General features: G+C 32.9%; 2 protein-coding genes across 3 annotated transcripts; one reads left to right on the forward strand and one right to left on the reverse strand.

Moving 5' to 3' along the window:
* Nucleotides 1-607: 607 nt before the first annotated feature.
* On the reverse strand, nucleotides 608-4216 carry LOC147401957 (xyloglucan endotransglucosylase/hydrolase protein 2-like). Its single transcript, XM_086443455.1, has 4 exons — nucleotides 4012-4216; nucleotides 3437-3537; nucleotides 3035-3228; nucleotides 608-1143 (listed from the first exon to the last, which is right to left on the reverse strand). The coding sequence occupies exons 1-4, from the start codon at nucleotides 4181-4183 to the stop codon at nucleotides 759-761; spliced, it is 852 nt and encodes a 283-aa protein (XP_086299581.1). The 5' UTR covers nucleotides 4184-4216; the 3' UTR covers nucleotides 608-758.
* An 8263-nt stretch (nucleotides 4217-12479) lies between these two features.
* On the forward strand, nucleotides 12480-16040 carry LOC147401958 (small ubiquitin-related modifier 1-like). 2 transcript variants are annotated; one of them, XM_086443458.1, is made up of 3 exons: nucleotides 12480-12700; nucleotides 15075-15276; nucleotides 15751-16040. In XM_086443458.1, exons 1-2 carry the CDS (start codon nucleotides 12620-12622, stop codon nucleotides 15246-15248), a joined length of 255 nt encoding a protein of 84 aa, XP_086299584.1. In that variant the 5' UTR covers nucleotides 12480-12619; the 3' UTR covers nucleotides 15249-15276; nucleotides 15751-16040. The 2 variants fall into 2 exon arrangements, with proteins under 2 accessions (XP_086299584.1, XP_086299586.1); XM_086443460.1 differs by having other exon boundaries at nucleotides 12490-12700; nucleotides 15075-15224.
* Nucleotides 16041-16963: the final 923 nt, after the last annotated feature.

The raw sequence follows: 16963 nt of genomic DNA on the forward strand, positions 1-16963 counted from the left end.
GATTGGATTCATTGACCAAGTCAACAGTTTTGATTGTTTTGGGTTGACAAATCAAAATCTCCTTAGGAGATGTTTGCTAAGGGTTAAAGAGTTAACAAGGTTGCTTGGTTGCATAGTTGAAGTTATATTTGGTTAAGAGATTATTTGGGGATTAAGGGATTCTATCATTGTTTGGTTGTGATTTGGAGGTGGTATCGAACCCTGATAATAATTAAAGACTGCTCCATCTTTGGAGATTTTAATATGAACCTAACCGACACACTAAAAACACCTACTAGTGTAGCTCTTTCTCTAGTTAACTCGATCCTTATGGACGTTGTTCCCCTCGTATTTCCCTGCAAAGCAGAAGTTAAAAATTGATCTTATCCAAACCAACTTTTTGCCTACATTCTTTTCCAATGATTAAACAGAACTTGTGTTTTTGGGACAATATTGCCTGTTTTTTTTTTTAGTTAATAACTAAAATACCCCATAGATTTTCTTCGGGATATCAATTTAATGACCAAAATGTTCAAAAAATTTAATGGAACTTCCAAAAAGTGTCGAGAAAAACAACTTAATCATACATCGCCGGATCGCAAAAAACATTTTCCTAATACACACCAAAGAACCAATTTTCCAATCACTATTTTAAAGATAAGTGCTTCTATAGAATTACATCCATCTGAAAGTGCCGCAAACAAGGCCTTAACATTCTTATTTTAAATGGTGGCAATACACAACTGTATTTTCTCCTTGACATTCCATTAGTGGGTCCATCATTGAGGGCATTCGGGGGGAGGTATAGGGTACCTTGGTCCATCAGAACAATAGTCATAGTTCATGTAATTTTTCTTCACATTTTGATATTCTCTCTCCTGGGTAGAGTTTAGTGACCAATACTTCTCTCTATTCCACCAAAGCTTGGTAGAGTGACAATGCTGAGTGTTAGAGTTGTCAGAAGGACATCCAGTAATATTGAAGCCTTTGAAGTTAGCTCTAAATGGTGCTTGAGTCCAATTAGTCTTTGTTTTGCCTCCATCTGTTGCCCAATCTTCCCCATCCCATAGACTTGCCACTATTTGCATTGGGTGCCTTGGGTAGTCTACTCCAATATTTGTTTTGTTCTTGAAAACCCTAATGGGAATATCATCCACAAAAAATCTGCAAAGCCAATTTTACAAAAATATATAAACACGCAAGTTGAGGATTCTAAAACCGTAGGCAATCGAGAGATAAAAAAGAACATGGATTGAAGAAGTGCGAGTAGATATGAATATTTCAACTTTCAAGTTGACATAAAACATTTATATAGAGTTTCAATTGTTCAGTTTCTTAATAAAAATAAAGAAGAGTTGTGCTAGAGTGACCTCATCAGGGAACACCTTGATGTGGTGAAGCGCACATGTCTATAAATGTGTTTACTCATATCTTGGAGAAAATGCATCTACGGGCATGTGCATGCCACCATGTCAAGATGTCCCCCCCCCACTAAGGTCACTCCAGCATTAATCAATAAAGAACATGGTTTCAAAAGTCATCTAAGATCGAGATGTATTGTCCAAGTTGTCTCGATATCAGGCATGAATGAGACGAACGCATAAATCAATTTTTAGAACGAGATTTAATACCTCACGTTCATTTTTGAAATTTTTGGATGAGATGTCTCAAACATATTAGAGAACTCGTCAGAAATGACTCGGTATCAGGCATGGGCAAGACGAGATGCAAAATAGAGTTTTAAAACCATGATAAAGAAAGAACTAATAACACTAGAAGTGACATAAAACCTTTATATAGAGTTTCAATAAGAATAATGATTTTCGTGTCCGTAACACGTCGGCCAAGTATTGACAGAGTGAAGATTTTCTAGTTAGAATATCGGCACTCTTTCAATAACTAAGTTTTTAAAAGAGTTTCAATAGTTAAGTTTCTAAGGCGGTGTTTGTCTGCGCTTATTGCTGGAAAAAAAAAAAAATTCAGCACTTTTTGTCAAAATAGCACATTTGTTTACTCCATATTTTCAGCGCTTATCACTGAAAATAAGTGAAAAAAAATCCAGCACTATTTTGATGTTGAAAATAAGTGCTTAAAAAGTAAGCACTTCGTTTTTTCAGAGTGGACAAGTATGCCCTTATGTTTAAAAAGGATATTACCTCTTATATCCCATGAATAATTATATAAGCACCCCACAAATTAATAAACCCACGCCATGGCCAAATTGTTTTGTCTTATATAGGTTAAAAGTTTTAGAATAAGTTGATTTTTGGTGAGGATGATCTCTACAATGAGGAGATCATCGTCACCAAAAATCAGCCCATCTCGAAACTTCTAACCCCATCAAAACAAGTTCAAGAACCGTAAATCGTCCATTTTTATATTTATTTTAAATCATTTTCTATATAGTTAGAAGTTTCGGAATAGGCTGATTTTTGGTGAGGATGATCTCTAAACCATCTAGATCATCCTCACCAAAAATTTGCTCATTCCAAAAACTTTAACCCATATAAGATTAAAAACAATTGGCTATGGAGCGGGTTGCCCTATTAATAGGGTGCTTTATAATTACACATTCTTCATTTCCATCGAAAATTATTCATCCAAAATTAATTTCTTTTATTGTTAATTTCAAATTTTTGTGACTTGTATAACATTATTATTTTTAATTTAAAATTTATGGGGTTTTAGAAATAAAAATTATTATTTAAAAATGAAAATTTTGGTATTAATTATTATTTAAAAATGAATTGTATTTTAATTTGATAAGAAATAGGCATTTGAAACATGCAAACAATATATAATATGATTGTAAGAGTAAAAAAAGATAATTTACTTGTTTCAACAATGTGTAACAAACATAATTCTACATCTAAACAAACAACTTGTTCAGCGCTTATAAGTTTCAGTACTTAATGCTATTCAACACTTAATTTTTTCAGTTTAACAAACAGCACATAGATGCATATAGAAGGCATATAGAACACTACAAGATGCATGAAAGTTTGTGGAAGCCCCATACACACATGCAGAGAGAGAGAGAGAGAGAGATTCTTACACTATTTGATATAGGTTCCACAAGATTTTGTAAGTATGGAAACCTGCACTGGGATCAAACCAAAGAAGGATCCTTTGTTCTCTATCACCTTTACCATTTGTATAGATATTTGTTTGAAGTGTGTAGGGCTTCCCTTCTCTATTACCCAGGAATTCAAAGTCTAGCTCATCATGGTCATTCCCATGTGAAGTCAGCTGCCATGACAAGAATATATATTCATTCAGAATCACTAACTTCTCATATACTTGATAGATAATAGAAACAAGAATAAGAAGGCCTCTTCACATTCAAATATAGTTTGCAAAATAATACTTATGGGGCTATAAAAGAGGATGATAAAGCTCACAAAACCAAAACCAAAAAAAAAAAACTTAATGAGAAAGAGAAAATTAGAATCCTTACGTAGAAAGCTGTAACAATTCCTGCAGAGTCTTTGCCAGGCAACTTAATCCTCATATGAAAGAACCCAGATCCATAACTCAATTTGGATCCAAATCCAGACCCTATATAAAGCACAGAATTATTTATTTATTTTTAAATTATTAGATTAAAAACAATTATCTCTAATTAAAGGCCTTAATTAATTAGAACTTAGAATATTTTACTATTAATCTTTAAAACAATATCAACTACTAAGTCCAATTCAATAATAAAATCCAATTGGTTACTTATAGATTTCTTTGATACTTTTAACTTATCGAAATAAAGTTAAAATAATAATATTAATTATAATAAAAATGTTATTGCTTTAGAGCTTTTATAGTGTGTGTACCTGAGTTGCAATCATGGTTTAAATTTTTCATACCATATTGGTCGTAAAGCATCAAACATTTTGGGGTTTTAGATTTTAAACCGTGGGTGCAACACTATACATTATTTTTATTTCATTAATTTGGTTTATATGTACTTGTTGACATTATAATAAAATCTTAAATAAACTAGAATTTAAAATAAATAAAAATATAAGAAAAATTAACCAGAGGACTTATCCATGGAGAGTTGGATTTCCCTTCCTTGAGATAGATACGAAACATGGTCATTCCCCCAAGTAATTTCATAGTTTTGATCAAAACTAAAATAATTTGATTTATTCCCAAGTACCCCACTTGCAAAGACAATAACAAAGATACACAATAATAGAGAACCCATTCTTTTTTTAATATATAAATATAATATTTCCAGTGTTGCTCATTGTTTATATATATATACATATAGATTATTGAGAAGCTCATGAAGAGGCAACAAGGGTGTGAACTGTAATCCTGATACCTTACTTCCACGCAATTGCCACTTCCATGATATACCCATAACAAACCATGCATGTCATAATACAAATTCTTTTTAATAGGGGTGAATTGTTGTGGGTCCATGTGTCGTCAATCTGAGATTGCAGTGTCGACGATAGTGATGATCAATACCAATATCTTTATTTTTTGTATACAAGATGAAGATATTATTAATAGAATTATATTTATGTACGAAGTCGTACATAAAATATACTCATCACCTCGGGATATATATCATTTATCAATCACTCAAATTTGAAAGACATCTTTGATTTCGAAAAACTGATCAAGATAGATAGGAATTATTGGGACTTATGAAAATCAGGAATCCTCATAGGCACAAGAAAACCTGATGAGGAACATTGACCTCAAAAGTTTATAAATAATGTTCATTAATGAAATCAACTTAACATTATTCTTTAACATGTCAACCTAGTGTTGAAGGTGTAAGAGGAAAATTATTTCTCATCCCAACAATATCCATGTTTTATTTAGGACCCCTATTAAATATTGAGCAATCAAGTTAGTCGTTTTTTCCAAAAAAAAAATATGGCACTTTGTAATAAATTTTGTTGAGTCGCCTCTATGAGGAAATTATTGTTAAATGTATATAGAAGAATACTAAAGTTCAAGACCTCATGGGGACAATCCCAAAGGGTTGGTCTAGTGGTCAAGCCTTGATAAGCTCTCTAGGAAGGGTAGGTCAAGTGTTCAAAACAATGCGAAGCACTGAATTCCGTGGGGCCACCCTCTAGGTCCGATTGACCCTCAACTCAACAAGTTGCTCATAAGACTTTCAAAGGGGTTAGTGCAGGTGACCATGTGATTAGTCTCATCACCAGAAGGATGGGGATACCCATAATAAGTCACACACAAAAAAAAAAAGAAAACTCGTGAGAACATTAGCATTTTCTATTACATCCACTTATCAATAATACCCCTGCTTATTTGGTCTTTTAGTGGAAAAACAAAGGTATATTAATCTTTTGTGTAATGGCATTATTGTGAATATAAAAAATATTATGGACATATTAAATGTATTTAGCATTTTCTATCACATTCACTTATCAATAATATCCCTGCTCATTTTGTCTTTTAGTGAAAAAAACAATGATATATTGATCTTTTGTGTAATAGCATTATTGTGAATATAAAAAATATTATGGACATATTTAAAGAACTGTAGTTAACATTGATTGTAAACACGACATTTAAATCCAAATATTAAAATACCCTTAGTATTTATTATGTAAAAAAAAAATCAAAAGAAAAAAAAAAACCATCATTGATTTATGGATGGATTGATTCAAGTATCATTTTGAACGGGTCAAGTTTTTTAATTGATTCAACGATTCTTCAACTTTTTTTTATGGGATTAGAAGTTTTGGAGCGGGATGATTTTGTGTGAGGATGATCTCCTCGTCATAAAGATAATCCTCACAAAAAATCAGTTCATTCCGAAACTTTTAACCCATACAAGACAAAACAAAATGGCCATGGTGTGAGGTGGGGTGCCCTTGGTTATAATTGGAGTGCCTTTAACAATACCCTGAATAAATAAAACTTTCCCAACCTCCTTTGTTGCATGTGTTATGTTTGTTTTCATCAATCATCATCACACACGGCATGGTGGGGCCATGTCTAAAGAAGGTGACATCAAAGTGTGTGTGGATTGAGTTGTCCCACACGTCTTTATACACAAAAGTTGTAGCTTTTTCCCACTAACGATTTAATTCGAAAGGGACCTAATTTTTTGTTTTTGTTTCTGTTTCAGTTCCTTTATTATCATAAGGGTCCTCATATTTCTGTGGGCACCTCTCAAAATTAAAAAAAATTGTTTTGGGCACTTCATAGTAAAAGCAAAATTTTAAATTTTTGTTTTCCACTTTGGCAGGCCCTTCGAGTTCATGGTGTGTGTGTGAGTGTGTCTGTATGTGGGTGTGTGAGAGAGTAATTATTTTTAGGAAAATGTTGAACTGCCTTCGTTGGACATTATGTTGATCAACACCGAGATGATGTGGTGGTGCATAGTAAATCGTAGATTTCTTTATTTGTATCTCGAAAAAAAAAAGAAATCTGAGGTTATCTGTGCACTGCCACGTCAGTTTAGTGTTGAACATAGTGTACAACAAAGACAGTGTAGGACGGCTCTTATTTTTATTGGATTGATTAAGAAATAGAGTAATCCAAAATACAAGAACTTTTCGGGAGATTATCCATCCTATTAGTACACTTGCGCAAACACATGTAGGGAATGAGGAGTGACTCCAACATCCACCAAACATGCCGTGAAAGTTTAGCCAGTGACAAAAATGTTGGATAAATGTGCCTGTGCAGAGTCAATTATCCTTTTATTGTTGAAAATTTATTTTTCTTGTAATCCATACTTACAATATTCTTTCTTTATACATGATTTGTTAATGATTTTCTAAATCGGAAATTTTTTGATTTCCTAAATTTTACATGGTATTAGACCATGTCATTCTCTCATCCACATCACTCAGTTCATTTCTCTACGTGCTTTGGCCCAATCTAACCCACATGTGAGGGGGTGTATTGAGTTTAGTCCCACCTCAGACACTCATTGCCTTGCCTCTCTCCTTATAAGCTTTTGGGCATCTCCACTCATTGCCAATTGATTTCAAGTTGGACTCCCAAATTCTACATGGTATCAGAGCGGCTAACCACAGGGATGTAGGAGGCACATTACACATGAGGGAAAGTATCATGACATTGAGATGTATATAAACCTAAGGCAATCCTCACCTTACAAACCGGTTTTGAGAGGATGAGATAGGCTCATGAGCTTCTACATTACTCAGATGACGCGGCAAGGGCACAAAACCGTTGATCTTTTCCTTGTGTATCCTGAAGAAAAAGATCTACGGTACTGTGCCCTTACCATGTCAATCACATACAAATCGAGTGTAAATTTTCAAGTCATAAAATCACGACTCTACATTATTATATGTTAGTATGAGGTATTCTTGTTTTTTTTTTCTCATAAGGTGAAATATGGTAAAGAGGCAATATTATTTATAGCAAGTTCATGACATGAACTTACATTCAAAAACCTGTTTGTCCAATTTCTTGTAAACTTGAAATGGTCACAACTGAGAATGAAACTAGGCATCTTAGGCAACGGTGGGTGTACTAGTTAGTTTCTTAATAACAAGTATATTTATTCAATAATAAATAAATATACTGTAATTTTTACCTACGTCTCTTTTTTAGAATTAAGGTATCTAGGCCTCTCAAAGCATCTGACTAATCCTCAGAGCACATGCAATCCCCTCCCCCCTACACCCACTAGGTAATTTTTAAGATATATTCCTAGAAGTGACCACTAATGAGGGATTCGAACTCAAGACCCGCATCCTCTTGATCTAGCCCTGTGTGGATTGGATTTGGCCTACATAGTGTAACTTGACCTTTTTAGATCAGGTCCGACTTAGGTTTGGGTGTTAGGCCAAACCCAATATGTAAATAGGCCTGAATATGTGCAGGCCGGGCAGGACTTGGACATAAAATGTTATTTTGTTTGCCCTAACCTGCCCGAGCATTAAAGGAAAAATGTGTGACACGTAACTCAACCCATTTGACAACAAGGATGAGACTTTGATTTTGCCCAAACCTAACTCGAATTTCGATCAAGCTCAAAGTTACAAGCACAGCCCTAATTAATGAAACATAAATCTTAGCCCAAGCGTAGCCAGGGTTAGATTTATCCCACCCAAGGTGCACCGTGCACCGTGCACCTTGACATGAATATGCTTCTTGAAGTAATATTGTATAAATTTTCATTGAAGTATTCGATAGTCTCTATTCGTGGTTAAGTTGTTGTAATTCCTTAATTTAACTAATTAATTGTCTTTTATTCATAGTTATTCAAGTTTCCTCTTTTGTGGAATCTAAAGCAAAAAATGTTTTTTTCTTTTTTTCCTTTTTTGTATTTATTAAAAAAGTCAAAGATTCTTTACTTTGTTTTGTATGTAAAGAGTTTAGTAATTTGAACTATGGCAAAAATTAGATTCGTAAAAATTTTGAGTTATATTCGATTTTGGATTGCAAAAATCCGATATAAAATTTGGCCAAAAATATCAATAAATGACAAATATGTGGCACATGCTTCATGCATGTATTATCCATTTCATTTTAAAAATTCAAAAATAAAAAATTCGGCCATATGATAGTGATGGTGATGGTAATAATGATGGTGATGATAATGAGGACATTAGGGTTATTGTTCCATTAATTTTTTTTTTAAAAGACCAAAGTCAAAGGACAAATCATCAATTTGAAAAATTAAGATGTAATCTCAAAAAGATGTAAAGGGTTGTGTCATTTTTTTTTTTTAAGATAAAGGGGACATTTATCATTTAAAAATGTGGATTCCTCCAAAATTTTGAAGTATGGCCACTTCAAAGAAGACTTATGTTACATGTCACAATTTACAAGTTTACACTTTGCAACATTTTTTTTTCCACCGAGTTTTATAAAAATTCATAAAAACCGCATTTTATTTTTTTCAAATTTAAAATCCGTGAATTATTTAGAATAGTTCAATAATCTGAAGAATAATACTTTCATTGAAAAAAATGAAAAATTCATGAATTTCTAACAAAGGTAAAGACAACTCAACTTTAAAATCTTTAGTCCCGCATTGATTAGAAATGAAAATTGTGGTCAACTAATAAAGACATTCACTCTACCTCTTGTTTGCATGTGAATGAGAAAGAGAGTTGGTCTCACGCCTACATGGGAACTTAAGACATTGTGGGATTGTAGTCCATTGTGTTTGGGTCAATCCGTCAGAAAATCTTAATGCACACACATGAGCAGGACGTGCACGCAATAACTCGCATGCAATGGCCAATTTTTATATGTCCTATCCCTTTTGTAATGTTTACCTATATTTATGTTCGTATTCTCTTCTCGAAATCTGCTCCATAGGGCTTATTTGAATGAAAATTTAGAAGATCTAATCCTAATCGAGTCATTCTTAATCATAGTTTTAAAACTTGTAGAATTGACTAGAAACTCAGCCGATTTTAGATTTTGAGGTGACTCAACCCCAGAACTCAATGGAACTAACTCATCAAAACAACTCATTCAACCCAATTAACTTTGCTTGAAAATATCATTTTGTCAGGTAAAACTTCTTTTTATATGTTTACAATTTTAATGTTTTGAAATTATGTTCTCAATGTGGAGATCGTCATCGTCAAAAATAAAAATAAAAATAAAAAAGAGCTCATCAAAAGTTATGGTTTTTTAAATGAACAATTCGATTTTTCAAGTCGAAGTAGATTTTAATGAGATCAGCAATGTCAGAAAGAGCTCATCTAAAATTAGGATTTAAATAAAAGTCGTGATTTTCTTACACCCCCCTACGCTCCCGGACATGGCATGGGCTAGAATCATGGAATTTGTAAGTCACCAGATTTTAATAAATCAGGAATGTTAGAAAAAGTAAGAGTCAGGATTTTTGTACATCCCATAAATATGTGTATTTGAGTACCACGAGGAAAATATAAGATAGAAATTTAATTATTATTATTATTTTTTAATTTATTATAAAGAAGAGTGTCAGTGTCAGGGTCAGCTTGCGCGCACTAAATAATCTCTCCTCCCTGAACAAGGCTTACTGAACATGACTTTTAACCTAGTTGTTCGTAATCACAAATATTAGCAACCAGTGAGAGTCGAACTTGAGACCTCCTAAGAATTGATTGTATAATTTATTAATCTGATATAATATTTATCTAGGCCTCACAAATGGGAAGTAAAATCAAAGAATAAATAAATGTAGGTACATTACATCGTAAATTACTTTTTTTTTTTTTAATAAAATGTAGGTAAATTACATGGTAAATTTAGATGTTATTCTACTATTTAACCCACTTATCTTATATTATTTTTTATAAGAAAAATAAATTTTAAAGAAAGCACACAAATTCTAATATAAATAAAAAAAATTGCACACGGTTGGTGTGGCATTAGTAAAAATTGATGTGGCAATAGCAATTCTCTATTTAAAATATTCCCCATAAGCATTCTTTGAACTCATTTTTTCACAGGCCTGTGTTTCATTTATTAACTGTTAGCTTGACTGCAATTTGACAAAAGGGGGTGAGAGAATACTTTAGATAACTATAAGACAGGTAAGGGCAATTATCAAAATGTTAGGGGTTAAAATGAAATTATGCCAAATTATAAGGGTCAAAGTGTAATTTACCCTAAAGTAAACTACTTCAACAACACATTTACCTCTCTTTTAAGTGGGTTGTATGTACTTTATCATGAGAGAAGGGCTCAACAAAGAAATTTTTCGTGGATAAAAAAGTTAATTCGAAATTTCAGAGAATCCTAATCAACCATTGCAGGACATAAAAATATATACGTTAGGATAGCCCTTAACACATGCAATGTCCTGCGATTTGTTAATTCAAGATTATATGAAATTGTAGATTAACTCTTTTATGCTCAACAAATTATCGATGTTGACATAAATCTTCATTGATTAATATTTGTAAGAATAACGATAATGTGACACCCCTCTCTAACATATGGGTCCCCCCTACACGCCATCACAGAGCTGTGGATCAATTGCCTCGGGATACATAAAATCATAAAAAAAATTCTTGTATATTCTAAGGCAAATGATTTATAGTTTTGTGATGGGGGAGTATATATCAAAGGGGGGCATCAGATTATCATGACTCTATTTTTAATAGTTCAAAAGTACGCTTAGATTTGGATAGAAATCTATTAATGCATTTGAAATAATATATTTATAATTATATAAATAAATATTTTTTATCTTTTAAAATTTTTTTAATAAATAACAAATACGCAACAGACAAAAGTCCATGATTTTGAGAGATTTTTACTCTAGTAGTACATGTATAATCCATGTCTCTTAGTAAATAATTTAAAAACCCCATTAAGGACTATCATAACAAATATTAATATCCATATATATTACTATTATAATGGGAGTAAAGTGAGTGTTGTTGATATAAATCTACTTTATATTTATAATAATATTTTTTTTCATTATTAAAATATTTTTTAATGAATAATAAAAAAATACAACAATAAGAGCCCATGATTCTGAAGAGTGTTCACTCTAGCAATACATGCACATATACTCTCCCTAATTTTGTTTTATATAAGAGAGAAACAGTAAGATTTTTTAATTCCATAAAAAAACTACTAACCCAATGTTTGGATTAGTTTCGATATGAGCTTCTAACTTCAATAGGAAATTGGAAACTTGTTTCTAGCTTTCGATTAAAAGCTCTTTTTTACAAAGTAGCCTAAGACTGCACTATGCTTCTACTTACGATGGAGCACTCCCCATTAGAGCCAAAAAGCACTAAATTAATTCAAATCGGTCCTAAGAGTTGAGCTTTTAAAAGACCCATTATCCTTTCTTCTTTCTCTTTTTTTTTTTTTTTTTAAAAAGCTATAAAAAATTAGAATTAGAATTTTTATTTTTATTTTTTATTGAAGATATAAAAAAAAAAAAAAAACTAAACGACGCAATTACTTAAAGAATTATTTTTTACCAAAATAACCCCAGATTCTAATTTCCTAACTGTATTTATTGGACTGTAACGTGTGCCCTTAGCAAGACGTAAAGAGTCTTAAAGGAGATAAGCAAGAATCTACACATGGACCATAAATAAAGGGAAATCGTGAAGCTGCAGTCCAGAATTCTTCACTGTAATACAATGTTTTCTTGTCTCATAAATTATTGAACTAGAAATCAATTCTGAACATTCATTAAATATCTTAAATCAGCCATTTGGGGACTTCCCCTGTCTATTTAACATATAAATTTATAAATTTTTAACTCAAAATAGTGGCAAAATTTGAAGATGAGAAACAAAGTCAATGCAACTCCAGGGAAAAATTCTGAGGTGTAGCTCCAGGAACCCATCCAGATTTTAAGTACAAGATCTCCACCGTTGAAAATCATAAACCGTATGATATACACGACAAATTACAGCCGTCCCTTTCAGTTCCGCGAAACAAATTTTCAATGGGTGGAAAGCGCATCAAGAATGTCAGTCTTTTTGCCTTTCTCCGGATTCCAAATTCTATGAAATATAATTAATTATATGGTAGTTTAACTGAAGTCAATAGAAAACTGAGAGGTTTCCGTATTTCCAATAAGAAGAACAAATACTTTCGTCTTCTCTCTTTCTATTTTCAACTCTTTGCGGGAAAAACCCTAGAAAGAGAGAGAGAAATTTGGAAAAAAAAAAAAAACCTAATTTTGGCTCTGAAAATGTCAGGAACTGCTGCTCAAGAGGAAGATAAGAAGCCGACCGATCAATCGGCTCACATAAATCTCAAGGTTAAGGGTCAGGTAATGAATCTCTCTCTTTGTAGGTTCTGTTTGGGATTTTTTTTTTTGGTTCTCTTTCATGGGTATCTATGGTTTGTTCGATGAGTGTTATTTATGGTTGCTGTTGTTATTTCTGTGTTTGATTTGTTCGTATTGGATTGATTTGTGCTTCTATTTGTGTGGGTGTGGAGTTGAATCAGTGGTGAACTTGATGGTTTGATCTTAATTGGCTCTATATTGCATTTGAAAATTGGGATTAAAGTTGATCTCCTGATTGAATTTGATTAATGATCATTTATTCTAATTCCAACTTATGATAGATTGGAAAGATTGTATATTTGAACATTTTTATGCATGAATGTGTTTTTATTATACACATTTATTGGGCGGGCGTTTATAGAGGACAAATTAGTTAGATTATCTGATAATGGATCGGCGAATTATTGGGCCGAGCTGGATTTGAACCAGCGTAGACATATTGCCAACGAATTTACAGTCCGTCCCCATTAACCACTCGGGCATCTTCTGATGATCGATTCAACCTCTGATCAAAAAGATATACCTTGGTTATATTTCATCTCTTCAACAAGTTTAGTAATGAGCATAACGGCCCTATTGTTCCGATGGAGAGAAGAACCTATGATTAGCTTTTTGGAAAATTTCCAAACGAACAATTTCAACGACCGATCAGAGTTACGATTCTTGTTTTTAATTTGGGTTTCCAGGGATTTTAGAAGAAGCTGCTTCTTGGGACGTGTTCTTGTTGAGAATTTAATTATTGGCTTAGACATTCTACTTTTTTTATTGAATTTTCGCTTGTTCTTTCTGTGTACATGGCTCATCATACCATTTATATGCATATGGTATGACATATCTGTTGAAATAAATGAAGCAACAAAGAGAATAAAATCACCTGCAAACACAAGGATTGACGTTGTTCGCCAAAATTGCCTACATCCATAGGTGGCAATGAAAATATATTATTGAAGTCACAAAAACAGTACAATTTTAGGTTTTCCAGAGAACAGAATGTATATAGCGTCCTAGGGCTTCTAACGTATTTTATAGTACCGAAAATATCTCCAGAAGTTGTATGGACACCAAAAACTTCTTTTAGGGGCCTGGCCCCATTGAACCCCCAGCACTCTGCGACGAACCTGAGTCTTGCATACCTCCACCGAAGTAGGCTGAGGTTAGGGCCAAAACTAGCAATATCATATGTTTAGGATTCTGTGGAGCATATAAATTTTGGATTGTGCTATACTGCTATTGGTATTAGAATGAGTTTCTTTTCCTAGGTGCATAGGGAATTTTTTTATTGATGGGAAAAGGACAATAAATGGATGGTTGGGAAGGAATGTCTGAATTGTGCGACTCTTGGTTGATAGTGCTTATATATATAAGATATATCAGTTTTTTCCCCTTATTGGAACCCGTTATAGTGGATTATGGGATCTCCTTTTGTGGACCCTATTGGTTGGATGCTCGTCAACATGAGTTTCATGTTTATTTGATTGTTTTTGTGAATGAAGATTTTTATCTCAAAATCGTCTATGCCATTTTTCACGTTTCTTGTAAATATTTTTTGTCTGACGTTGGATGGGAAAAGATGGTGTGTCTCATATATGTAAACTTCTGTTAGGCCTTGTAAACCTCATTAAGAGAGGTTTATAGGAACCTCATGTGCATGCACACTGAATCCTGTTTCAGGGTTTCCCAAATCTAACACTGTATCGATGTCAGACTTTGATGCTCATACCCATATTCATTCAACATAGGTTGCTAGTTTGCAGCAAATACACATCTTCACTCCTATAACAGCAACTCATAGTTAATGAGTTGTATCTATTTTTCTTGAATTTTTTGTTACGTAAACTATGACATTAAATATATGTATGCTGTTGTCTGTGTTTCTCGTGTATTTGACTACCATTTATGATAAACAATGAGTTGTATCATTTATTATAATCATTGAGTTGTATCCAGTTGAAAAGTCTCAATGCTTGAGAGCCTTTTGCATTTATAAGTGTGGTTTGGAAGTGGAAGAGCGGGACCCCCAACCAAGGGGTTTTGTCACATGTCAAACATTTCGGATTGCTAGTCAACTTGGTTGAAACTTGCCACATTTGACAAGATAACTTGCTATTGCTTGGTTTTTTGGGTAACCTGAAGCTTACTGGCTACTGTGTGTTTTCTTTAAAGCACTAAGCCTACCAAAGTCCTTACTGTTTCTTGCTCTTGTTTACATTTATTGATGATATTGCCACTAATTTATTGGTGGAATTTCATATTTATTTCACAAATCCTCAATCATGTGTGGTGGTAATTCATGCATGTGAAAAATCCTCTGTTCTCTTCACCCCTTCTTTGTTTTACTTATATTTTTTTATTGTAGGAGGGAAATGAGGTATTCTTCAGGATTAAGCGCAGCACCCAGTTGCGGAAACTCATGACAGCTTACTGTGACCGACAATCAGTAGAGTTCAACTCCATTGCATTCTTATTTGATGGTCGTCGGCTTCGGGGAGAGCAGACCCCGGATGAAGTAAAATTTTCTACTATTTCCTGAAAAGTGTTATTTTGTGGATATGCTTTTGGTAATGTTACAGATCTTTTGTATCATTCTATAGTTTCAATAGCATAGCTGAATCCTCTTAGGTCATCTAATGCCAACCATTTTTCCAATTAGACAATAGTCAATCTAATCTAGGACACTCTTGAATGGTTTGAAGAGTATGAACCATTGAGGAAAAAAATTTCCTTATGGACCACCACCATTTTTTCAAATGCTATATATTTCTCAGTAAGTCATTAGGCTGGGTAGATCATACTACATTTGACATTTTTATGCCTAGTTCTCGGAATATCTCGGGCAAGACCTGGACAGAACATTGAATGTTTTGGAATGGTTACAGATTGTTTAATTATGTCTTAGAAGAAATAATTTCAATTTTTATCCTTAACAAGTCAATCTCTCTAGATTTCAAACATTACTACTTGTGATGCCTTTTTTTTTTTTTGGTTGCAATTTGACTAGTCTGATATTTTATCATATATGTTACTGAGTGTAGCTTGATATGGAGGATGGTGATGAAATTGATGCAATGCTGCACCAGACTGGAGGAGGCTGTGACCATCACCTGCTGTGAAGGTCTCTTGTTGCAAGGAAACTATGAACGGTAAAAAAACAAAGGTGGGGGATAGGACTCCTGTTAAGTGTCTAGTTTTGGGTTACTATATTAAGACTCTCCTGTAAAGAAAGAGGATCAAGTCGAGATTGTTATACTATTTTGTTAACTAGGTTTGGCTGAATGTTATTTAGGGTACTCTTATTTTGAATATATTATGGATTGACTGGAAATATGTTTTTGGTTCTTTAGTGGTTTCAGTTCTTTTTTTCTTTTTGATCCAAATAGGCCTATGTAGTTAGGATTCGAAAAAAAAGTTCAGAATTTTTTTAAATGGGTGTGGCTTTTTATCCAGGTAGGTGGGTACTCCACACACGGCCTTAACCACCTCTGCCACTTTAAAGTTTATCTCAAACATGTGCATAGGTTTTTAAAATAAAAATTTGGAAAAATTACTGAAAGAAACCTCGCAGAGGGACTTCTTTCTAAATAATCCCTAAGTTTTGGGTAGTTTCTTAATAGTTCATTTAGTAAACTTTTCTCTTTTAACAGTCCCTAGACCTCATCTCCCACATTTCTCACGATTGAATGTCTTAATTGTTTGAATTTATCGTTTTCATCTCAAAAAAATTTTGATTTTTGACTTCTCAAACGAGTTTTGAAGGCACCATTCCATTGGAAAGGACTTAAGAACGAAGAAGACATTATTTTTAAGAGGGATTTTCAAACATTTTGAAAATGTATATAAAAAATTAGGTTTTTTACTTTTTTTTTCTAATTATTTTATGAAAATTGATTAAAAAAAAAAGGTTTTTTTTATTTGAAATCATCTAAACAAGTCATCATCTCAAGTTTTTAGTTTATCTTTTCATGTATTCTAGTATATAAAAAAAAAAAGTAGAAAGTTGAAAATGGGTGGATTTTACTTGTGATGAACTCAATAGTAAATAAAAATCATTTGAGTTCCATAGTAATTAGTAGTGAGTTCAACAGTAAAAATTGTGAATTCGACAGTAAATGAAGAAGCGGTAAAGAAAAGTTAAGTTTACTAAATGTCCCATAAAAAATTTAGGTATTATTTAGAAAGAAATCCCTCCACTAAGGTCCTTAAAGTAATTTAAGCTAAATTTTTTGATACAATGTAAGGACACAGAGA

The sequence above is a fragment of the Akebia trifoliata genome, chromosome 5 (genome assembly GCF_017979445.1).
Source record: "Akebia trifoliata isolate Shusen 1 chromosome 5, ASM1797944v1, whole genome shotgun sequence".
Taxonomy (NCBI): Eukaryota; Viridiplantae; Streptophyta; class Magnoliopsida; order Ranunculales; family Lardizabalaceae; genus Akebia; species Akebia trifoliata.